The sequence below is a fragment of the Lepidothrix coronata genome, unplaced genomic scaffold (genome assembly GCF_001604755.1).
Source record: "Lepidothrix coronata isolate B3197 unplaced genomic scaffold, Lepidothrix_coronata-1.0 Scaffold85, whole genome shotgun sequence".
Lineage (NCBI taxonomy): Eukaryota > Metazoa > Chordata > Aves > Passeriformes > Pipridae > Lepidothrix > Lepidothrix coronata.
The window spans coordinates 350,397-376,397 of record NW_016690265.1 but is presented as its reverse complement, the minus strand read 5'-3'; the positions used below and the strand labels follow the sequence as shown (position 1 = coordinate 376,397).

General features: G+C 42.1%; 1 protein-coding gene across 2 annotated transcripts in view; it reads right to left on the bottom strand.

The window, feature by feature from the left end:
- FGFRL1 (fibroblast growth factor receptor-like 1) overlaps window positions 1-26,001 on the bottom strand; it is a 173,465-nt gene that overhangs the window by 14,319 nt on the left and 133,145 nt on the right. For both annotated transcript variants that reach the window (XM_017820767.1, XM_017820768.1), the window contains exon 4: window positions 2,403-2,483. In XM_017820767.1, coding sequence (XP_017676256.1) covers window positions 2,403-2,483 — 81 coding nt within the window. The remainder of the gene's footprint in view (window positions 1-2,402; window positions 2,484-26,001) is intronic.

Below are 26,001 nucleotides of genomic sequence, written 5' to 3'. Positions count from 1 at the left end.
TGGACAAGTTTAGAAAAGCCAGTTAACAAAAAAGGAGAAAGAGAGAGAGACACACACATAAGAAAGTAAAAGAGACCCAGCAAGCACAAAAGAGAAAGAGGAGAAGCAGCAGTGTGAGAGACAGGTAGAAAAAAAAATCTCTTTTGAGTTGGTTCTAGTAAATGTCTGTCCCCAAATCTGTACCGTTTACAGACATTTTGCTTGTTGGAGTGCCAGCAAAAGCCATTACAAAGTGCCTCTGTGTTATTTATACTTCACACGCTTGTTCTCCTCCTCATCATTTGGCATTTGCTTCATAAACATGAACCACACATTTGTACAGTGTAAATTATGTCATACTCAAGACCAAGGGAAAACACAAGTGGATGGGGACAAAGAGACAGTGTTGTGTATGGGTTCCTGGCTGAAATGCTGTTTGCCATGAAGATTTATCCAAGCTAACGAAAATTAAATTAAATTGAAGCCTGTCAGCACGAAGACCTGTGATGGAATTCTGTGATCTCCTCTCTCTGTGGGGCATGGATCAGTCCCAGAGGCTCCTGTCAGGTGTTGCTCATATGAAGCGTGGTGATTATCTGAAATATGTTGTCTGCTGTGATCCACCACAATTGCTTCCATGTAGTCACAGTCACTACCACTTCCAGCTTTAATGATACTTACAAAAAAGCATCATGTTGTGACCAAGTATTGAAATACTTTCAAGTCTTTTGGGTAAGAGCTCAGTCAGCTGTGGGAAGACGTGGATGGGGGTATCTATCTTTCGTCACATCAGTTCCCTGCTCTTGATGGGGACAGGACCTCTCCCCAGTGATACCACGGTGGTACATGGAAAGCAAAGTGGAGCTTTTTTTATCATGCTTCTCCTCTCACACTTCTCCAGGGCCCAGGACTGTGACAACACAAACTGCTTCTTCACCCTTCACCCTCCAGAGACATGCATACACAAACTGACCCGCCCTTCACACCAGCTCCTACCAGCAATTAGCTGGTGAACACTGCTGGATGGAAAGGGCTTTGGTAGGTGTGTGCCTGCCCCAGGCATTACTCTGCTTGGGGAGAGGAGATAGCAGGGAGGGAAAGGGGAAAAAGGAGACATTCAGGAACACTCTGCAGCACAAAGAAAGACTGGGCCAGGGCAGTACAGAGCGACACTATGATATGACACTGTCAATGCATAATCCTTTTAGTAGGGCTTACATCTTCTTTCATAATATTATTGTTGTATTGATCCATCACCCAGCAGCTCTACCAGGAGCACATCTGCCCTGTCCGCTCCTGTCTCCACCATGGTAATGAAGAGTGGAGAGATGGTAGCTTTTCTTAGTAGCTGCTGAATCCCTCCTTGAAGTACTCCTGACCTGTAGTTTACCTATGACACCCCTTCTCTAACTCTAGAATGTCGTTATCCTTTTTCAGAGTGAGTGAAGGTTACCTTCCTTTACCTGAGCAAGCTCAGTCTCAGACAAATCTGTAATTCAGGTGTAGCCTGGACTACATCACAGCACTTGTTTGCCAGCTCCTGAAGAAAACTGGCCTCATCTTAAGTGGTGGGGACTCATATGGCAAAAGCCTGTCAGGTTCCACCCCCACCACCGCTATGAGGTTTCTCCTTGGCCACAAATGTGGTACGAAGCCATCTCTATATTAAGGAGAAGGATGTACTGTATGAGTAAAATAGAAATGCTGTTCTTCATCCATCGACCTCATAAACTCACATCACACTCCTGTCAGTAATGGTCAAAAGCTGTTTGGCATCAGCCTGACAACTTATTGTCCTTCAAGGAGTGCCTGGACCAAACTTTGGACCTGCAAGTCTTGCAGTGATTCTTTCCAAGTCAGATTTTAGCAGTTCCCCAAAGCTCTGCAAGAGCAACAAAATCTTATGCCTGAACAGTCCAGGGCTTAGAAAAGTTCAGGCAGGTGCGTAAAAGAAAGGGGGATTTTAAAAAATACTCAGCTTGGCCTAGTGCTAATTCTCCTGAAGTGAAGTCAGACCTCCCATTTGCCCTCAGTGGGAGCGGTGTTATGTTGGCACTGAAGATTTTTGGAAATACTGCTGTAAAAGTCAATATGCTTTTTATAGGGAGTCTATGAAAGCTATAATAGCTGCACATGCAAAAGAAAGTCCCTGCCCAGAAAAACAAATACAAGGGAGAACCATGCTGGGCTATATGGCAGGGGGCCCTAGGGCCGACCACAGGCTGCATTTCGCAGGACCCTTGGATGCAATCCATCCACACCAATATGTTCAGCTGACACTCTGTTTATTATTTGACCATATGTAGGGAGAACTCCCTCCAGTTGCTCTGCCTTTCCTCTCCTTCAGCAACTGAGAAACGTGCCACGTGAACAGCAACGAACCAAGAACTGAGGAAAACCAAAAAACACACACTGCTCCTTACCCCATTGCTTCCCAGAATGATCTTCATATTCTCCGTTGGAACCTTCAGGTACCTGGCTATCCTTTCCTGAGCTGGCATCATCTGCAAAGGAAAGGAAAGAGAAGAATTTAAGAAGGTCTCCTGCAGTGCAACAGTACAAGAGTTTGCATTTCCTCCTGGAGGCACCACGCAGCTGAAACACACTCAACACACATCAGGCATGCACAACCTGGCCAGTTTAATGAACAGTTTAGTTTAGTGCTTTATGAGCTTTTCAGCAGGCTACCAAAGCAATGGGAGATTAATCAATGTTTGCATTAATATCTCAGAAAAGCCTCTTTGTTTATTTTTACAGGTTGCTGTTCCCTAGGAGGAGCTGATCTGTTGTACCTTCTATGCAAATAGTGGTATAAATCAAAATTAAAGATAAGTAAACCTAGGAAGTGGGGGAAGACCTATATGATCAGTCATACAGAACACAAGCAGTGGAATTACAGCCACTAATTCACCTTTCAGCTTCCATGCAAAATCAGAAAAGCAAGCAGTTCTGGGGTTAAATGAGTTCTCAGGGGATGCTGAATGCAAAGTTATGGCTGGCGAAAACAATATTGAATTGAAAAGCTGTTTATGGGTATTTTTTTCTAATTGAGACCATCTCATCCACCTGCATCAACACACCACTTTGTCCCTTATCACTCTAGTTGTCTATATCACTACCACAGAGCAGCACTAAAATTTTGACTTTGTGCCCTTTCCTGCTAGGAGAAATAGAAATCACCACAAGGTAAAACCCCCATGTTTCCAGCAGTCTCCACCTCAAATTGCCACTGTGATATGGTCACCTGGAAGGTCTCCCTGAGGGCCAAGGGAGAATGAGAGTATCCTGAACTTCCTTCTGCAACCTGGGTGATCTTGGTGGCCTCACACCTCTGCAGTGCCCAGATGTGAAGTCTTTTTCCTCTTCCAGTAACAGCTCAACCTCTACTGCACAAGTTCTCAGCTCCAAGCAATCTCTTATAGTAATGCATCACACCAGGAGGGAGGTCCACCTGAGGGACTTCGGGCACCTACAAATGATGGTGCAGCAAAATATGGCTCTTCTAAGGTTACTTCTGTGCTCTACAGATGGCAGAGCCCCATACAGTAGCTGGAGGTGGTGATCTTGATCAAGAGCTCCTCAGCTCCTACCTGAATTGCACTGAAGTGAGTGAAACTTGATTTTCAGTGATAGGTCAGGTGAAGGCTGGGAAAAAGTTCACCTCAATGAGGAACACAATGGTGTAAAAAAAAAAAAAAAGAGAAGTGGAAACATCTGATCTAAAGAATGAATCTCTCTAAATGTCCAACTCCTAAAACCCATTAGAAAATGGTCTCATGAGTGAAAAAGAAGAAAAGTCTTTCTGTGATGTCTGTGACAGAGAGGACAAACTTATCTGAACTTATAGATGAGCATGCCCCCCCCCACCGAAGGTATAAATAATAAAACTGCTCTTGACAGTTGCTTTAGAAGTTGAGTTGCTCTTAAACAGTGTTTAGTGTGTAAACTTGTGTCTTTGTGAGACAGGAATGTGTGTTTAACCCCATCCTCACCTCAGGTTCTGCTATTTTGGAAACTCATCCCATCTCTTCAGCAAGGGGCATTATATGCCAACAGATGCTCTGCTCTCTTTTGCCTCTGTCCCTTGAGCAGAGAGGCTGCAATGCCATATGGGTTTGTCCCCTCTTGACCCTGACAGATTTTTCTCTTCTCCTTTTGGTTACTTCGGGGCAGTTTCCCCTGGAGGTATGTACAGCTGTCACTCCGAGGGGAAAAAAAACTTTTGGGGCTGCAGCTCCCTGAAGCAGCTCCATTATATATGATGGCTTGCATATGACAGGTTGTCTCCCTTCAGTCAAAATACAACATCAATTTTCTCCTAGCACTTGTATAATTTTTCCCATACATATCAGTAGTGCTACAAATGAAATCTTGGATGCTCTCTGAGAGAGAACTTATCAAATCCCTCTGCACAATTAGGCAAATTTATTGGGCAATGGAGAATAAAGAAAAACTGCAGAGAGATGTAGGATTCCTGTCCATTGTTAACTGCTGAATATCTTAAAAGTGGTTACAGCATTTAAATGGCAATGTTCTGTCAATTGTATCTTAATCCTGCTCAGCTTGATGTACAAAGGGCAGTATATCTCCCTTGCCTGCTGCCTCATGTTACAGTATGTCAGCCCATGTGCACTCCTCCTGCTGACACACACGGACTGACTGGCAGTCTCCACACCTCTTGACATGCTGCCAAGCTTTTGATGTAAGGAAAATTGCTCAGAATCTGTTTGATCCTTTGAAGATGCTTCTTCAGTTTTTATCCTACAAAGTCACAAACCTGTGGAGTAACCTACCAAACCCAGAAAAAAACATTTTGGCTGAAAGAGATCATGATAACCTAATGCCATCGTGCTGAGCCGATGGAATAGTTAATTTGATGGAGGAGCAACACTGAAATAAATAACTGCATGCATTTAGGCACATTGGTTTAGATACATTGGAACTTGTTTCATGTGTGCTAGGAATGTGGAAACGTTAACAATAGCAGAAGTCTTGAGGCGGGGAAACGTCATAAACATGGAAACTCTTGCAGAGCAAGAGTTCCTGCTCCTTCCCATCCCCAGAGCTGCACATGGGGTGAGAGATGTTATAGCAGTCTCTACCTTCAGCATGACTGTATCTGAAAAAACTCACACTTGAGAACTGTACCAAAAAGAGTTGATTCATGAGATCCAGAAATTGGGTGAAACGCATTTTGGGAATATTCCCTGAAGTGTGCAAATCTCCAGTTGAATTTAAAAGCGTGAGCGAGGCAGCAGAGTAGCCAGTGATATAATGATGAAGTGTTAACCTGTGATGTGAGTGACCCAGGGTCAGGTCCCTCTTCTGCTGAATTCAGAGAGGGATTTAAATCTCCATTCTTGCACCTTGGGTGAGTGTCTTAAGCTCTGACCTGTGGTCTCAGAGAGCCAAAAAAGAGCTTAATATTACATAAAGTAGAGCAGCACTTCGGGAGACAGATATTTCAGGAGCATCCTGAAGATGGGAGACCCCTGTCTAAGTCAGATATCGCCAATATTTGACTTCCACCTGTCTTATCCAAAGTCAGTACCGTGGCTGCATGGAAAGAATATATCTCTCCCTGTTTTGAAGAACTTTCCTATTTTTCCAATTTTAATACTCAGTGGTTTCCTAGGATAGAGAAACACTTTTACAGTTGTTGTAATCCCTGTGCTGGGAAGGAAGTGTATCTTTCTGTACCACAAATACACTTTGCTCTCTTCTACAGAGGGATCTGTGACACTGACAGCAAAGCCAAATATCCTGCAAGTTCAGAAGCACCTGATACAGCCCAAACCTTTAGTCTGAAGCCTGGTTAATACTGTCAGATCTGAAGACCTGCTGTTTGCATTTCACCCTGAGTTTCACAAATGCAACTGGCCTGGCAATATTCTTATTAGACAGAGACAGGAATTTAAAAAACAAGTCACATATGACCAGTATACAAAAGGATAAGATAGTAGCAGAAATCAGGAGTCTTAGCTATATTAGAAAATTACCTAATAAGCCACTTACTTGCTCATGCTCTTGTCACCTCCCCCCCAGAGTTGGGCAGGTTGGGGTGATAAGTACATACAAAAAAATCAGCCTACAGTCTAAGGGCAGTAGGGACCAGCCATGTAGCACTGCCCACTTTGCTGCCAGCACATTACTGTGAAAGGCAGTGCTAAGAAGGATGAACTGCTGAAGTTTCCTACAAGGTCCCATTTCTGTGACCTATATTGGAAGGTCATCCTGTACTGGACTTCTTGGACAGTATCACAGGCTTAGGACAGCAGCCAGTTGGAAGATGAAGTGGAAAACCTGCCTTGAAAAGCAATCACTGACTAATTTTATGTCACGAGTATCTGATGCTAAGAAAACATACACATGATTTAGGTGTCCTCACTGTACAGTTTGGCTCCATGGTGCTACAAAGCACGCTGGCTGGTCGAGAAACCTGAAGGGCAAGGCTCCAATATCATGTCAGGTGATAGACTTGGAGATAAGGGAGAAACTCGTGTAACCCCTTCCCCCCCAAATACAGCACATGGCAATACAAGACAGAGCCAGGATGGACACGGAGGCATCAGCCCATTGTTTAGGAGTGTCACCCCACTGGAATCATCCCCAGACATCGCCTCTCTCTTGCTTCAGGATCTCATTCCAAGCTGGCTTTTAGGTCTGAGATGCCACAGGACTGAGATGCTGCTGATGTTGGGGATGTGTGTGGTGGATCTGAAAGGGACAGTCACGGATTTGTATGAGACTGGATATGTCTGAGTGTAGGCCATGATTATCAGTGCTGATATCATGGGACAAATTACCCTTTCTCACCCCAGAAACCACGATGCTCTATGCATATTGCCTGCCATGTGTTTTTTTTGGTCTATCCTCTGTTCCAAAGCAGGCTGGATTTCTGCAGAGAAGGGATTTCTGTATATAACTCCATCAACTGACAAAGCCCATTGAGGATCCTATGGGACAAGACTGCCACATCAGTGGGGTATAGTTACTGTTTATTACCATAGCAGAATTGTTCCATTCCCTCTTGAAAGTTAAAACAAATGGAAAATTCTGCATAACAGTCCAGCTCTGAGAGAAACTGATGGGAAATATTCAGACTGTTACTGAGTCAGGATCAAATTTTATTTACCCACAGACTCTTTATGAAGGTTTCGTGTTTTAACCATGACTGGTTTTCAGGCCAATACCATGTGCTGAGTCCAACCACAAGTCAAGAAAACAGTCCTGTTTTTGAAGCAAAAATCTAGCCATCATATTTCTCTATGATTCACAAAGTTGCTTTAATTTGTTATAATGCAAGGCCCGTCCCTGCTCTGACTTGATGGGACCAGCTTTGGAGTCTTTGATGTCAGAGGCCTTGAAAGCCCCATTTCACAGATGAGCCAGCTTTGCATAAATAAACAAAGTGACCTCTGAACTGGAGCCTGAGACCTGAGCACACTTCAAAGCACTGGGGGAGGTGATGGGGGGGCAATGGGGAATGAAGCGATCAGCATCCATCATTAAGGCAACCCCGGCTCAACACTGCACTGAACAAGGGGTGTAAATAAAAGGAGGGAGGCAAGTGGGGAGGGAGTGAAATGAGGGGGAAAGTGATGTAATCCAGTCAGGCTTGAACAATTATAATGAGGCCTTCTCCCATGGATGAATGAAAGAGATCTCTCTGAACTCCAGCTTTAAGAGCTGACTTTCGCATCATATCTGCACATCATATTTGCTCCCCAATGTCCCTCACTGCTGCAGATGTCTAGGGAGTGGCAAAACACAAGTTGCTTGTGGGAGGCAGGTCTTGGGCATACCTAGGAGTTAAACTAAAATTTTTTCTGTTGATCTAACCAATAAAACTTGGACCACGAACTTTGAAGAGGAGGTGATTGTACCTATTTTTCACTAGCCTTGATGGTGCAGTAGGTAGCAGATAAACACATGCAAAAGCATGTACTATCTGAAAAAGTAGGTCTCTGCAGTTTATCTCAGTTACATTCAGGTTTTCCTGTAATACCAGCTGGAATTTAAAGGAAAACACAAGGCAAAGATCATTCAGTATTTTGTTTTAGGGACTCTTCTGCTATGCTAGTTGGTTCATCTGCTGCCCACATGAATGGTCCATGAGGGGTATGTGGAGGATGGCAGCAACAACTTCACCTCTGGGTTTATGGGGATTAAGGCACTTGCTTTCCCCAGATCTCCTAAACGTGGATTAACACTCCAGGTTTCACTAGAATTTCAGCTGATATTAACCCCCAACGGCCAGGAAAACAGCCCCACTGGCTAGCATGATTCCCATCTGACAGCTACCACTGCCAGCTGATGGGGTTTTATTGTTCATGTTGTGATATTTGGGATGTTTCTGGAAGTCCTTGATCATGATCTTGACCTTGAAGTGACTACTTTAGAATCTAGGCTTTTTTGTTATTGAATAACAATTCTTAACATGTCTGATTCTGAAGAAGAACTCTGTAAAAATACACTCTAAAAACTTGGAGGAAAAGGAAAGAAAAAAACCACTAATTTTTGAGATTTTTGTGATTTTTCAGCTTGTTTTGTGGTTTTTGCAAGGTCTGAATTATGGCTTCAGGACCCTTGGGATTGGTGATTCATAGATGAATCCCAAAGGCGATTTGAAATAATGAAGATTAACATGCAAAGTCTTCATTTTGACTAATTCTGAATTTTCTCCCATCATTGAGATCTAATTTAGCAAACCTCCTCTCTGAGCTCTTCTTTCTGCTAGAGGCAGACAGGACAAAACTCCAAGGAACTCATCCCACTAATGCAAACCTGGTGTAAATCTTAGAAAGTACTATTTTGAATGTTTTTCATAGATCCTCCAATAACCCTTCATCTCATGCTCACCACTTCTTGACCTGCCTACTATAGTAACAGTGTCACCTACTGTATTAACAGTGCAGATGTTATAAAAAGACAGGAAATGTGCTCAGCATTTATTTGGAAGGGCTCAGTAAAAGCAAAGGTATCAGGAATATTTGGAGATAAGAAAAAAGACCTAATGGAGGAAACCCCTCCCCTTGGGTCCAGTCAGACAAAACCCCTCAGGATGAAAAAGCAGGAACCCAGAGGAGGGCATAGCCAATGAAGACTCTACTTTTCTCTCTCTCTGAAAAAAACCCAAACACTTAAAACCAAAAAATCCCCACAATAAAAACCAACACGAAGTAACAGATTACTGACAGAGATTTTCCCTCTGTGACAGGCACTGAAGACTTTACTGTTTATTAACTTTGACTCTAGCTGGGCAAAAATAACCAGAGGTATTGATACTGGAATTTCCTGATAACAAAAATAAAAAGAAGTTTGTGTTGGTGGCTTTTTTGGTATTTTCTGTTCAGGCCATTTTCATGAGAATTTCCATACAAAAATTTTCATGGATTTCAGTTCAGGCCAAGCACTGGGAAACTCTCGGTAAGCAAGATGTTTTGCAAAAGAAACATTTGCAGCCCACCTGCCTCCTGAAACACTGAAGAGGGTCCACAGTCTACAGACAAAAGCCCTGGCTGGGTAATGAAGAAACAAGACTTCTGTCCGTAGCTGGATCAATAACTCACATCTTTAAGTTATGATGATGTACAGGCCCATTCTAACACGTGTAGATGACAAAGCTCTAAACTGGTGGTTACTGCTGCATCCCACACCTCAACACACAGGTAAACACTTATCAGAAATTACTGCTTTAAGACCAAGGAAGACTTAACTCCCTCCCAGAGAATGAGAAAAGGAGTGACTATGGAGCAGCATAGACATTTCAAAGCCAGTTTATTTTACTGGTTGGTACCAATCTAGCCCTAACACACAAACCAGTCCTACATCTGTGGAAAGTTTTAGCAGCCCAGAGACAATCTAGCATTGCTGTGCATAAGCTGCTACCAGCACCTGAACTAACTCTTTTACCACCAATTCCTTCTTAATACTTCATTCTCTGCCAGGAGAGCAACATGGATGTATCCCTGTTCTGTACTCTTGCAGACCCCTAAAGGATGCTGTGGTTTTTTGCTTGGGCTTGATTTAAAAACTTTGGTATGGAAGGGGATCACATATTTCCTAAAAAAAAGGTAAATGTGTAAGGTGGAGAGATAGAACTTCAGAAAAGGGGCATTTTAAGCATATAAAGGGATTAATACACAAAAAAAATGAGATAGAAAATGAAAGCATTTAAATTGAAGATGTGTGAAAGCTTCATCTGCTAGGCTATGGAATAGTCATGCAGAAGAAGAGAAAGAAGTTCTATTTCATAGAATCACTGAGTTCAACTATAAACCTAACACTGCCAACTCCCTCTAAACCATGTCCTTGAGGGCTACATCTACATCTTTTAAACACCTCCAGGGATGGTGACTCAACCACTTCCCTGGGCAGCCTTTTGCAATGCCTGAGAAACATTTCCGTGAAGAAGTTTTTCCTAATATCCAATCTAAACCTCCCCTGGTGCAACTTGAGGCCATTTCCTCTCATCCTACCACTTGTTATTTGGGAGAAGAGACTGCCCCCTACCTGGATACAATCTCCTTTGAGGTAGCTGTAGATAGGGAGAAGGTCTCCCCTGAGCCTCCTTTTCTCCAGGCTAAAAACCCCCAGCTCCCTCAGCCACCCCTCATCAGGCTTGTGCTCCAGACCCTTCTACAGCTCCGTTGCCCTTCTCTGGACAGGCTCCAGCACCTCAATGTCTTTCTTGTAGTGAGGGGCCCAGAACTGAACACAGGATTCGAGTACAGGGAGACGAGCACTGCCCTTGTCCCGCTGGCCAAACTATTGCTGACAGAGGCCAAGATCCCACTGGCCTTCTTGGCCACCTGGGCACACTGCTGGCTCATGTTCAGCTGGCTCTCAAACAACACCCCCAGGTCCTTTTCTGCCAGGCAGTTTTCCAGCCTCAGACTTTGGAACATATAAAATTATAATGGTCTAACCATGGCTGAACTACAGATTTCATAAATCCATTTGCTAAAGTTGGCTCATGTAGTTCTCAAAGAGAGCTTTAGTAACTCCTTTAATGTTACTGCGAATACAGGAAGATTGATAAGAAAGAAAAAGCACAATAGAAAAGAGTGTTAATGAAATAGGAGACTTTGAAGACCATGAAGAATTCTCTATTGGCTACATCTATGCAGAGGAATTCTGGAGGTCTTCTAAGTCCATGCAGAATGAGACCTGTGCATAAAATATTCATCTCTCTCTTCCCTTTTTTTGTGCCCATGACTCCATATCTGGTTCAGATCTGCATCTAGTTTATTACTTTCTTCCCCTCCTTCCCCAACCACTTTCCATAATGCCGTGGAAGGAGAAGCCTTTCTGAAGGTTTAGCTCTTGCCTTGCTTTTTGTGGTCTGCCCCTACCCACAGAGCTCACAAAGTCATCTGAGACACATCCTCAGTCGTGGCTCCATCTGCTCATAGGGATGCTCCAGCTCCTGCTGTAACCACAAAAAGAACCACAAGGAGAAACAGCTGGAGCTTTTCAGTCCACCACTGCAATTCCCTGGCCTGCCATTATAACAATTACATTACAAAGGCAATCACAGCCCTTCCGCCGCGCTGACTCCTCCAGACACCAGGACCTCCCGCCTGACTTCAGGTCTCCATTCCATAGGGGGCAAGAAAACAACTCTTCCTTCTTTGTTGTTGTTGTTGAGGTTACTTTTTTTATCAGCATGCCCCAGCACACACAGACAGCAGCCCTGAGAGCTCTGTACCACAGGCACCAGTCTACGGTTACAGTCTTGATCTGCTACTGGAGAGGATGAAAGGGAGAAGAAATCAGAGAACAAGATGAGTGGTTAGGCTTCTGCCTTGTCCCCAGCACTTTCTGAGCATGAAATAGCAGCCCCGAAAAGGCAGCAATTACCAACCAGCTGTTCCAGACCCAGAACAAATTGGTAATATTTCCCAGTATTTTTTACTACGATAGCATCAAGGTTTTCTTAGAGACAGGGTCCCACTATACTAGACATTGTTCACAGATAGCACTAAAGTAGACCCTGTTTAAAGAGTTTACTGCCTAGGTAGTGCAGGTATGGAGTGGATGTCACATGTATTAAGATTCCTCAAAAACCATATTTTTAGCATCCACCCGTTTTGACCTGGTGGGGGAATGATGGAGGTCTTGTATTTTTATAGAGTTAAGAAGAAAAGGTTTATTTATAACACCAATCAGCTTATCTGAATTACAAAAATTTCATTTGCATTTATTATTTATAATAATAAATCATTAGTTACTTACAGAAAGTTTATAAACATTGGGAAGGATTCTGTGATTTTAAGTGTTATCTGACAAATAAGTTTAAATAGTCCTTACTTTAGAAACCTAACCCTAGTGCCCAAGTTCAGAGTAAGAATGAAAAGAAGGTCAGGTTGACATCTACCTCTCTTCCCTGACTGCAGAAGAGATGATGGTCACATACACTGGATGCCAAAAGCGAGGTAGTATGAATGCTCCACCCAAGAACATAGGACAAAATTCCATCTTCAACAATCCTAAACTGCTTAGGGCTAGGGGAGGGAGGCATGCCACCAAAAGGACTAACACAAGGTTAATGATAAGAAGAAGATTACAGCAGAGCCGAGGATAAACTGATAAGACTTGGCTCTCAGCCTTCTATTTTAACTACTATACAGCTGCTATTCCCTATAAAGTTATACCTCTATTACTCCCCTTCCTAGTAGCACTGATCAATGTTTATTATTTTCTTCACCAAAACATGTAGAAACATCATTGATACATGTTCTATCTCCCTGAAAATTCACATGGCCAGAACAGCCAGCACAAAGAAATTTCCAGAGCAGCTAGAAGGAAAGAGAGGTCATATATGTCAGTGACTGAGCACAGGCATTATTTTTGGATGGCATTTATAATCAAACAAAAATAATCAATTGTACAGTCCTGTCGCATCCAAACACTGAGATAATTCCTTAGTGTGGAATTACCCAATCCATCATGATGAACTGGGAATTGCAATACCAGGCTTTACAGCCAGGAATGTGGATCCAGCTGTTTCTTCCACACCAGTATGAAAACTATTGAAGCATTCTCTGTGGACTTACATATTTCATAGTCTTCTGGTAGAAAAGTAAAAATAACTCCAATGGAAGAAAATGAAACATCCTATGACAATTACCAAACGAAGCAAACTCACAGAGAGGACTGCTGCTCAACACCTTTAACGGGAAAAGTGTGTCCCATGTGTGCTTGCTTGAGGTGAAAAATCACACCTCCCCAGGATACATCGTAGTCTATTATGTTTTAACTTTGACTTCAAGAAATAAGAGGCAATACTGCTAAGACATAGTGCTAAGAAATTAATGGATGATGATAGCTTTTAATTGGACATTGCAGAACATCTAAAAATCTCAGTGTCTAAGATGCTCATTATATTCAGTGAGGCACAAAATGTTGTTAGGGAATCCTTCCTCTCAGATTTCAGAAGAGAACTATTTCAGCAGTCCATATATGTAATAAACATGGACTGTAATACGTCATTGGCAGCAGTCAGCTCCTCATCAGTCACCAACACCCAAATATCTTTTGATAAACGGACTTTCTAAAGGACAGGTAAACCACTAAATCAGAAAGTCCAGAAAAGACACTTGAAAGAATGAAAAACAAAAACTCTTTTTAGAGAGAGAAAAAATTCTCTCTTTTTAGAGAGAGAAAAAACTCTCTCTTTTTAGAGAGAAAAAAACAAATTTTAGCTTTTTTAACTTAGATTCATCTGTTATAAGCAAACTGATATATAGCTGTGCAACAGCAATATTAGGCAGTGGTGTAATCTCTCTGACCACTATATTTTACAGCATGACAAGAAGTGAAAGAAATTGAGATTTTGGGGTCTGGTCATGAAAGACAGAAAATAGCCTTGGTGTCTGGTATCAAAACTTGCAACATTGCCCCCATATAATTTTATTAGAAAAGTGCCACATACCTTCTGCATAATGTTCAGTACATACATCTCTGGGTCACTGTCAGACTAATAATAAACTGGTTAAAGTAGCAAAATGTTACCACTTTTACAATTCTGTCCAAGAACAACCCTGGACAAGTGGCAATTTTGTTGGCTCCCAAAACAAACGGAATACTTGGCACCCTACCTAACGTGAGGATTACAGTATATTACACAGGATAATACGGGCCTATGTCTCGCCAAAATTAAACCTAACCTAATTACTTGGAGTAAATCATAGCTTTCCATGTGGGGTAAAACACAAATTGTAAAAATGGTTGCTCCACAATTAACTATATAATCCCAATGCTGTCATTAGAAATTTCTAAAACATGCTTAAAAACAATGACTAGCGTAGTACAGTCATTCCTGTGGGATGGAATTTAATTCCTTCGTGGTTTTTTGCATTTTCTTTTTATGCCTGTCCTAGCACGTGACCAGCATAAGAACAACAACCATCATAGGACCAGAAAGGACCAGAAAGGACAAGAAAGAGACAGAAACTACCTAAGAAAACATACAATCACAAAATCATAGAATAGCCTGGGTTGGAAGGAGCCTTTAAAGGTCACAGCAAAACATACGAAATCCAAGCTTATTTTAGGTAGAATTCAACAGATTTTGGGTGCTCACTGGCAGAGTTACTGCATATTTTTGAAAGTGAGGGTACAGCTTTCCCCAGTCTCAGAACCCTCTACAGTCAGAGACACAACACATTCCATGTTAGTGCACTTCATACCTTGAACCTCATTTAAAGGTTTCACTGAGATGAAAGAGGGACAGAGAGTCTGCAGGACTCTGTTTGCAGCACTGGTTTGCAGACAGGGAAATGCACTGAGGAGACAGACTAGGGCTGCACTTGGAATTCAGTGCTTGTCAGTGAACCAGAGCTAGCTAACACCTAACCAGAGTTAGCTGTCACCTAGGACCTTGCCTAGATGATCCATAAACAACATCTTTTGAGAGGTATTTCACCCTCTGATATTTAGAAGCTAAAGCAGGTGCAGTTTATTAGCTTCCTATAGAAGTTACCCCATATGGACTGCTCTTGGAGAGCACTGGAAGACACAGTGTGCACCAAGGGGGCAACTAGGAACATTTAAGTCCTGTATTCAGGATACAGAGAACATCTCAGTATTATTTGTGGAGAAGAAGTATTTATTTTTTTACTAGTAAACAGTGCTTTCTCCAAAACCTCTAAATATTTACTCTAACGAGCACTGCAGTTACACACCTCATTTTTTACTGTGATAATGTATATTATTATTAACATACTCATATGAATATTGCACAATGAATGTATTCCACACGCTGTTGGCTATTTTAAACAACAGATGTGAGAGGGATTTAAATGCCAATTTTAAAACTGTGCAGTTGATTGAAATCCTGTGAGCCATTCATAGATTGCCAGATATTCTATTTACATGATTCCTCCCATGTAAAATATTTCAGGGAATACTCTAGATTCTGGCATATGGTTTAGAATGATGATAACTGATGTTGGAGATGCCACACAGACAACAGGACATATTATCTGGTTACATCTGTGCGTAAAATGCTTTGAGATTTTTTGATGGAAGGGGTTATGAATGTGTAAGGCTGAGATGCTACATTTATGTCCCTCTAAATCATGCTCAGAGATAACAAGCAGTTAGAGACCCATCAATGCAAAACCAAGCACTTTTATGAATGCATTTCATTGCATCCATGTGCTCTTATCCCCTTGGGTAATTATGACTTGTGGGTGAACCTTGAAAAATTGCAGAGGATCGGCTTAAAAGGAGAACTCCAATGCCAAAACACATCCAAACCTTGAAAACGGAAACCTTGTGAGAATAGCCTGTGCACAGTTGGATTGCAGCACACTCAGGGCTATCTCCAACACTCTCCCTTCTTCCAACACCGGGGAAACCCCTCTCCATGCCACAAATCTGACTGACTTCCACTTCTGCATCTGCAGCCTCACAAATCCCATGGGCCCGAAACTCCCACGCTCTATAGCAGAGGCCCTGCCTGACAGATTACATGCAAATGTTACAAATACATCATAGGTTATAGCGGAGGAATGTTCACAGCACTCAGACACACTCGGGGAAAAGGATTCAGCAAGACCCCTTGGTGAAGTCCCCACGGAAACACATCCTGAATGAGGAACTCTGTTGTGTGAAAACATTCCTAATAATTCCTCCTGTTTTCATTAATAATATTAAATTTCCTGCTTCTGGGGTATCCTTTGTTTTAACAAGCACAGCTTTTTGTCTCGTCTTCTGAAACACTGCGCCACTGTAAGTCTATTATTACTATTTATGCTGAAGTCGTTTAAATGGACCAGCCATCCATATCCAAAATCAGCAATTTGCAAGCCATAATCTCATACCAACCAGATTAATGTGACACCTGAGATGTGTTTTCTTTCAAGACACAGGAGTCAGAATGGCTGAAAGTATCAGAAATGCACAAAGAAATAGTCTTTCTGCTTCAGAAATGTATACACAGTTGATTCCGTTGTGCTCGTGAACGACCCTTGATGATTTTTTTCTTGACAAAAAGTCAACTAAAAATTGAATCAAATTCTAACAGGCCAACTGTTCAAAATCACTAAAGGAAAAAAAAAATAGTTGCTCTCTTACTATCTGAAATACCTCATTCTGGCCCAGAAATAATTAGGGGTGGATAAATTATGTGGGCTACGATTTTCTCTGGCATATTATTTTACCCATGTCTTTCTTCTTCCTCTGCAGGGGGTGCTTGTGGTCATATTGTTCTTTTATTTATGGCTCACAGCCTTTTCAGTGGCAGCACGCACACCGAAGTGCAGGCACAGAGCAGGAATGCAAATTCCTTGCGAGGTAACTGGGAAGGGAAAAACGTCCCTGACCACGTCAGATTTTTACAAGGATGGCAGTTAAACAAAAAACTATACCCTTAAAACCTGAAACCTGTGAAACAGCAATGCTTAATCATAGTATCATGATTTGTATGTTTACGAGCTTTACGTGTAAGACCCAGCTCCCTGTTGAAGCCTAACTGGTTCTTTTGAAATTCTGCTATAAAACAGCGCCCCTTTTACCCAGCTGATGCATTCCCCTATTTATTTTTGCTCGACGGTGACTTGCTTCCACTTTGAATCGGTCGCTCCCAGGGCCGCTCTCTGGCTCAGCTTTCAAGCTGATTTCTCTGACAAGCTGGCAGCAATAAAATAATTCATTGCAGAGGCTGGGAGAATCACCCTCAGCATACACTGCGAGTATCGTCTGGCAGCAGTACAGAGGCCTACGCAATGGGAAGCCTGGGGTAAACCCTGCCCTGGGACTCCTGAATGCCACGGGAGGAGGGAAAGGCTTCGGTAATTCGACCAGGAATAAAGGCAGCCTCACGGCAGTGCGATGGGAGGAATGCCAGCGAGGGGTTGCTCTGAAGAAGATTCACTGAAAGGAAGAAGGAGCAGCCAAGGAGAGGAACATTTTGAATAAAACCAGAATTTTGAAGAGAAGAAGCAAAGAGATGAGTCAATGTGGCACAGGTCTGCGTATCCATGACTCCTTGTGAAGACCCAGGGAAGATATCTGAGGACAAGTCAACCAGTCAAAATCGTGCTTTTGCAGTGATTTGATATAGTTTTGTCTGTATGGAAATGCCAGAGATCCACAAGCTGGAAAAAAATAATCCTCTTGCTAAACAATACGATGTAGGAAGCCTAGTAACTATGAAAATCCAGAGGAGAAAAAACAGCAGATCTAATTCTGCTTGAAAAAAATAAGATAAACTCAGAATGCAGGAGGAGCACATGGGTTTGGATCACATCTAAGGCTATAAGAAAAAATAGGCTTGAGTTACTGTATCTCCCTGTGGAAGCTACTGAATCTCTGAATATTCAAGGCAATCAGGACTTTCCTGTATCAGCATGGCCCAATATCTCACTGAAAAATCACCAGCCTGTTGCAAGGAAGTCTGATTACACATCCCTGTGTACTTACAAACCAACCACAACTGGGTGGAGATTAGTCACTGTTTTTTTAGGAAACACCTGCTGTCTCATGCGTTTCTGAGGGCTAGAGACCCCACTACCTGTATGCCCTGACACCAGCACAGCACCAGCTGACTCCCACGTTCTGCACTGGAGTCCCATGTAGGGGGAGGCAAGTAAGGGGGATTTGGCAAGTCCTCTTTGAGACAACACAGCAGGAAAACAGGGTTTGACTGTGCTGGCTTTGCTCTTTGAGCATTCACAAAATTATACTGTTGGAAAATTTCCCCAGCCTCTGCATGAATCTTATTAATTTGACTTCTGGCTGGTGTAATCATAATATACCAGCATTTCACACTTGTAACAGAGGGAGCCAGCCCTCCTGCACAACCCAGTTTGTTCAGCTCAGAGGGCAGATTTCCACTGCCTCCGTTCAAACTTGCCCACATCATCCTGGCCCAGTCTACACAAAGTTAATTTGATCCCTAAGGATAGCCTGGTCAAGGTCAATCGCCCAGCCTGCAGCCAGCATGGACCTCCACAGAAGCTGGAAGGTGATGCACCACGTTGCCCCTTCCCAAGCAAGAGGCAATGCAACCACACTGTACAGCAAAGATGCAGAACTGGCTTCAAAACATGACATTCAATCCCATACTGAAACCTTTTCATTGAATTGCCAGGCTGAAGCTGGCAGAATTTGGGATTATGTTCCTAATTAAGCAGAAAATTGCTTCTATTTTATTTCTAAGCTACGTGTTACTCAAATGACCAGCTATTCCAAATGAAAACTGCATTGGAAAATTCCCAGAAACCGAGGTGTGGTATTAATTCTCTATAAAGCAGAGCAGAAGGCAGCTGTCTCCTTTCTATAGCATGAGCAGTTAGTTGGTGCCCAGCAGTCTTAAGAAGATTAAATATCACCTTAATTTCAGAAGCCTTCTGCTCTGGCTATAAAAATGCTACAACTGCAATAATAATACAACCAATTGTAAAACTTCAATGTTTGCCTTGGATTAATACCACTGCTACTTTATTCCACAGGGAAAGTAGTGCAGTGAGTCTTATGTGTTATCTTCTCCACAGAAGAAGGGTTAATTACCCAATATTCATTACAGTAACTGTGGTTTTGCTTGCTCAGTGGAAAAGATTATGTTTTCTGCTTTATAAACAATGGGTTAATCTTATCAAAAGAAAAAAAATTCCTCTGAAAGCAAATTTTGGTTTTTTCCCATTAGTCGTTTTTAAAAAGAAAAAAGTGAAAAAACATTTTTGGTTACTGATTAAAAAAAAAAAAGTTAAATAGTTAATCTGGAGACAGTAAAGCTGGGGAACACATGCCCATTTCCATAGGTAAATACACCATATGACTGTTGTTCAGGGAACAACTCAGAAGAGTCTTTCAGGAGATGTTATCTCAAAGCTATCAAAGCCCCTTTCCCTTCCTCGTCTTCAAAGGAAAAACGTGGAGCAGACAGCACAGCACTATCCAGGCTCCAGGCTCTTCTCCACCACTGGAGAGGTGACCTTCCCTGCCGATGGCCCAGGACCTCATCTGTGAATCCAGGAGCAAGGAGTTCCCACCAACTGGGAGTAATATGAGGATAAATACAGCCCAGTTGTGAGCTTGTCTGGTACGAGCATTGATGCAGAGAGAGAAGCATGTTGGTTTAGTGTGTATAACTCACTTAAATTTACCATGCAGTTTCAACTTGCAATCCCATATTTCCTGTCCTAATCTCATACACAATGTGGGTTTTGTACTGTTAAACAGTTTCTCTGTGGCTGCTCCACAGCGATGGGCAAATTGATTCTTATATGAAAGGCCAGACTCTGCTTTCAGACACACATACTGCTTCCACTGGTCCGAAATGGGAATAGCTCGTGTGTTTATGAATAACTGGTAGAAGGATAAGGCCTAGGTATAAGGTATAGAGGAACTGATTGCTCCTCAGCTCTCCCCAATGCCCCTGAGCAAAAATGAGCAACCTATTTACCCTCTTACTGCCTCAAATTTTTAGCCACGTTAATATTAATTCTGCCTTTTCTGTTGGTACTAAAATTACCTATTAATGGGGCAAGGATTGCACAACTGTCCACAACCAGTTCTGCAACAGGACCCCTTCAGGAGCTAGAACTAAGAGGAACATTAACACTCCTTTAGAGGAAAGGCTAAATACAAACTCCTTTTAACAACTTGTACAGCATGACAGCAGCCTTACACAACCATCACAGGCCTGATCAAAGGACACTAAAGCCAATTAAAATGTTTCATTGGCTTCAAAGAATATTAATGTTCAAGGATGCATGTGAACAACACTGAAAGACCCACTAACTTGAAACTGGTCTCCAATGGCATCTCCCTAAAGGGCTAAAGTGTTCTCCATCACATATTAAGGGATTATATCAAGACTGAATCAATGCCCCCCCCAAAACAAAACAAGGCCATGGAAAGCATAAGCTGTAGAAGGTCCCAGTAAAAGGAACAATACAAATTAGTTAGGATAAAATTACCACCTTCACCCTTCAAAGTTTCTGCCTGAAACCAAATCTAAATCACACCTTTTCTGCACAGGGATATTACTGGATGGGAAGGTGAAATACTCAGTTAGCAGCTGCAATGCAAAGAGCAGCACTAAAAGGTGCAAACCCATCTGTTTAGTAACACTGCCTTAGGACAACATATGTTATGTAGGTTATTTGTGCGAGTTCTTTCATACCTGATTTGATCTACACCTTGGGGGGGTTTTTTTGAGCTTAGCAAGTAGTAGGCCTTATGATAAATCCTGATCTGTACATACAGTCAATGGGCCCACAGGCAATTTGTGGTTAGAATTTAGGGAACATGGTTTTCACAACTATTGCTTCAAAAGGAATCTATTTTTTCCAAATATGTTATTGCTTGTCTGCACATAGTAGATAAGCAGACATAGGTCTGTGCTTCTGTCATTTAACCAAAGGACGAGCTTCCAGCATCATCCACCAAATCAGACAGTACACAAGCACCTTCCTATGTGTTACTGGGAAAGGGACGTAAGAGAAACACCACCTAGCCCTAAGTGCTTCTCTGTGCTTGTGATTCTTAAAACAAGTCACTCATCCTCATCTTTGCCATGGTCACAAAGCATATTTCTCAGGAATCTATCCAACCCTTCCTGCCTTCCAGAGCTGGAGAAGTGACAAGTGCTTTGTGTTCAGCAACAAATGTCCCGTGGGAATGGTGGACAGTGTGAAGCCACTCCAACACTGACAATTCACCTGATAAAAGGGTGACGATCCTGCAAGAGGGACAAGGAGACAAGGTTCCCCAGGAACAGATGAAATCCTGTCAGATTGTAACTGAGCAGGCATCGACTAGTGAGAATTCAGTTGTTTAGACAGCCTTACTCCACGCAAGGAGAGAGACTGGACACTTAGTGTAACACCTCCCACCTTTGCCATTCCCCTAAGATGAAAGAGAAGTTGAAGGGTTGCCTTTTCCAGCAAAATCACTGCACTCCACTGCGGGTCCCAGGTGGTGGATTTTTTTATCACACGTCCTGAAGATCTAAGAGCAGGAACTGGTTATTAAAACAGCAGCAGCTATGAGTGAACACAAGTGACAAGTTGACAAGTGCAGCCAGAGAGGGAGGGGAGACCTGGCTTTTATGTCATACATTACTGCTTCTGAGCAAGGAAAACACAACTGGCAATAAATTAAAAGAAACAAGCTGATCAAATACTAAAATTGTCATTAAGAAGGAACTGATTTCACCAGCCACAGTGCAGTGCATTGTGACACATGAGCTTTGCCCTGTGAAAAGGGAAGGAAAAGGAGCTAAATGCCTCACAACTTACAGACACCGTAGTGTAAAGTCACAGCTGAGAACATTTTCAGCAGCAAAGCCAGGCTCACAAATAGCAGGACAGAACAGAGCCTTCTTCTTATGCCTCAACTGTTGCATACTCAGAACGAGAAGCTGGTACCTGCATCCTTCACTCCAGTCTAGCCAAGCTCAGAGAGAAGTGGGGCATCAGTGGGAAATTAACTACACAAAGACTTGCCCTAAATCCTCTGGGATAATCTAGCAGGTCTAAATGCTCTAATTTACAGTACAAGCAAGGGAAGATTAGAAAAATTCGACAGAAGCCAAAACACTAGCAAAAGAACCCAAAAGCCAGTGCAGTTGCTCTGAAGAAAGGGTACTGCATTGGCTGCCTACAAAAGCAGTCCCTTTATCCAAAACTTGTTCGGGAACAACTTTTTAATACTGCAGAAAGGATTATTCTCTGATATGGCAGAAAGTACTGGCAAGGTGAAGAATTTCAAGACAAACCTTCCCCCAAAAATCCCTAGCCTTTACTATTAATAATTTCTTATCTTTCAAGAAGATAACCCTGGAGTCTGGGAACATTCAAATCTATCTGAAATCAAACATATCAGACCTGCCTGCCTGCCTGCCTGTATCAGAGTTAAAGCTCAAACAGTAATTATCTGCCACCGTCTGCAGATAAAGCACCTATTGCGATTTTTCTCTCTGGAGTTATGTGCGTGGTGGGCTCCATCTGCACAAGTGTCTATTAGCACAACATGCAGAGTGCTCCGGGAGAAAAGCGGAAGGATTATGCTACAAACAGTTCAGCAGCCTTCAAAAGCCTTCACTATGTTAATAGCCTTTAAAGGGACATTTCACAGCACCGGCGGCACCTGGTCCAGCTGCTCATGGCTCCGCTTCCATCTAAACCCCTCGCTGCTCATCTCCCAACCCCACGGGCCAAGGTGAGGAGGGCTTGTGCCTGCCTACTCAGTGCTAAAATTTATTGGTTAGGCAAGAGGAGAGGACACAGGATTCTCCTTCGGTTTCTTGTGCACATTCTCCTCTACAGCTGCTGAACGTAACTTTAGCAAACATCAAGGAGAACAGGAGGCTTTACTGAATTAAAATATTTAGCATACTGGCTAGTCATCGTTCCCTTTGAAACCAATACCTATCTGGGATTTGACTTCATGAAGACTGCTACAGTCTTTCCATGCCATGTCCCAAAAAAGTTCAGAAGGGAAGCACATTGTTGTACACTTTATGTAGGCCCACAGAAAGATTTGGTTTGGAGTGCACATGGACACAAAAGCTTTTTATCTCCAGGGACCTAACCTTTGATAACTGTCATTGCAAGCATTTTATTTTGCTCACTTAAGTAGCACTATCAATAACTGCCTTTTGCTCTAAAGGCAAATGTGGCCTGCTTTTCCAAGCAAATGAAAACAAATTAAAGACTTAAAACACCCATCAGTTGTTCACTTCAGCAATTTGATCGCTATCTCTTTTTTTTTATTTATTTCCAGAAGGCCCTTCAGGCCAGATAATAGTCACTCGCTGCCTGCAACGCTGCACTGCAGCCCACAGCATGTGTATTTTTTGAGAGCTTCAGTGAAATATGAGCAAGAAGCACAGATTAGAATCTGGCCTGGAATTACGGTTTGAACTCTGCAAAAAACGGATACAGCAGGTCAAGTTCTCTCTCAGTTACACCAGAGTAGCATTCCAACAAAGAACAGAAAATCCATGTTTTTCGCCCTCATTTTTTAGGTTATTTATACAACCCTGAATGATGGGGGGGTTTTCAGAAGGATTAAAATAATTTGTAAGAAATTCATGGCAAACTGCATGTGTACAGCTCACTGGTGCATCAGCTGAATGCTTGCCTGAAGAATAAAAAAGTGAGTCTCTATGTCATTTGGGAAAAGGCAGGTAAGTCTTAGTGCCTTGCAAGTCCTGTGCTTCTCTCTGGCAATTCCTGGACCCTGGCTGAGTGTAGAGAAAGATCTCCAGGGAGCAGCAGAAATTTAGTTGCAGCAGCACAGAGCGCAGCAGAGGTGATTTTACTCAAATACCCAAGATTCCTCAGTTATTCTGATTTACTCTGCCTAACAATATGATAAGACAGGCAGACTTTCACACCACCATGGCTAGGTGGATGCTGCTCCCCATGGTATCTGGTCTAATTGCATCTGTCAACACTGAAGACAGTTGCGGATGCATATTCAAAAAACAGTGAGAGGAATTTGACATTTTCCTTTTCAATGGAAAGAATTGACATAAACATGGTGGCAAAAAACACCAACAAGAGAGTCCTGTGCAATACAGGCTGGGGAGAGCTCACATGGGAACAATATAAGGCATTTCTGATGTGCACTCAGTAAAAACAGCATTTGGGGCCACAAACACACGAGGACACGAGTGGGTTGCAAGTGTGAGTGGCACCCACGTGCATGTGAGAAAGAGAGTGGGGCACATGCACCTCTGGAATTATTCAAGAGACAGAATTTATTGGTCCTGCTCCTCCACTTGCTTACAGGGAGGACACATCAGGGATAAATTTCATCCTGTGATTCCAAGCAGCTGGCCAAAACAATAAAAATGCAATCTGTAAACTTGCTCAGACTTTTTTTTTCCTCCCCCAAAAGGTAGTAACTTCCCTTTACATACACAGATGCACATTGTTCAGAAATATTAGCCATTTCTCCCCTGCTCCAGCTCTGGTAAGTCAGGTAATTGAAGCTTCAAAGGAGAATCACGGTTTAATGGAGTTGTGCTTGCCAAAGAAGACAAAGAACTTTGATTAGATTTCTTCCAGCTTATTTACATGACTTATCTTTTTATAAATTCAACTTCCTTCCAAAATTGATAATGAGATGCCTTGGAAAAAAGAAAGAAATGGAATGGTTTGTTTTGTCACAAGACAAGTGATTATTTTTGTGATAGACTATGTCTGGTGTAAAGTTCAAAAACAATGGAAGTAATAGTCTTTAGGCAAAACACATAACTGTTCCTGATAACAGTCTACGAGGAAAAAAATGGCATTTTTCAGAATTCTGTATAATAGCATGGACAAATACCTTCCAGGAGTAGCTGTCATGGTTAATTTCTGCTCTAAGACCTAAAACCAGGGATGGCTTTTTGATTAGATGTTATTCATAACTTTTTTTTGCATTTAATTTCTTTTGCTAGAATAGAGAATGGACATTTCCGAGACAGGAAAAGAACCATTAACATACTAGATTAAAATGTTTCCATGCATTTCAGCCCTTGTCATTCTGACTTGGACACAAGTCTATCCAATTTCTCCACCGTGGAGTCCTCAGAAAATCACAGGCATGCTGGTATTTTCCTAAACTGGCCTCTGAAGTGTGGCAATGAGCCTTGTAAACACGGAAATTTTAGTGAAGGAAAAAGAAAGTAATGGCATAATTTGAAAAAACAATGGAAGTTTCTCTCCAGGCAATAAGTAACCAAAAAATAGACAAGGTGATTTGCCCTGCTTTTCCATTCAGCACCTGGGATGCATGGAGAAGATTTACCCAAAAGAACAGAAGGATGGGGACAGATGATCAGAGAAAGGATGGAGCAAAGCATCCCTCTCTGCAGGGAGTCAGCTTTAACACTTAAACTATCTGCCTCTTTATAGTTTGCATAAAACCTGACAATTAATTACTCACCCAAGGCATCTGACAAAATAATCTGGGGGTCTACCCATGTGAATTTATCCCAAATAACTACCACAGTTAAATCATGCCTTAGCTGAATCTAAACTCACTTGAGAAGCACTGAATTCTGGCCCCAAACTTTTTCAATATTTACATCAGCAAAAGAAAGGCTTGTATATTTGAGCTTCACTCAAAAAATACATATATTCTGTGTCATGAAATAAAAACAACATTAAAGGAAAACTATGTGTGCAATAATTAAACAAAAATAAAAAGCTCCAGCATACTTGAGCAGCAAACCTATAAATAGTTTCCAAAGAGATTCTCAACATTTCTAAAAATAAAAGCTGTCATAATAAGAGCATGTTGCAATAGCAAATCTTGCTGGAAAAAGTTCTGAACCTTATGTCTGTGAACTAAGAGAAACTAAAGGAAGAATTTTTACAAGTCACTTGACTCAATATTATGGTACATTAACCTTGATTTTTATTACCGCTCAGCATTTTTGCTTTTGAACCAGACCAACCCCCAGAAATACCGATGAATACACAAATGGGGGTGGGGAGGGGAGAAATGGGAGGATTTGAGTTGAAGTCACTGAGAAATTGCAGCATGCGTTCTGTGCTAAAAACCCGA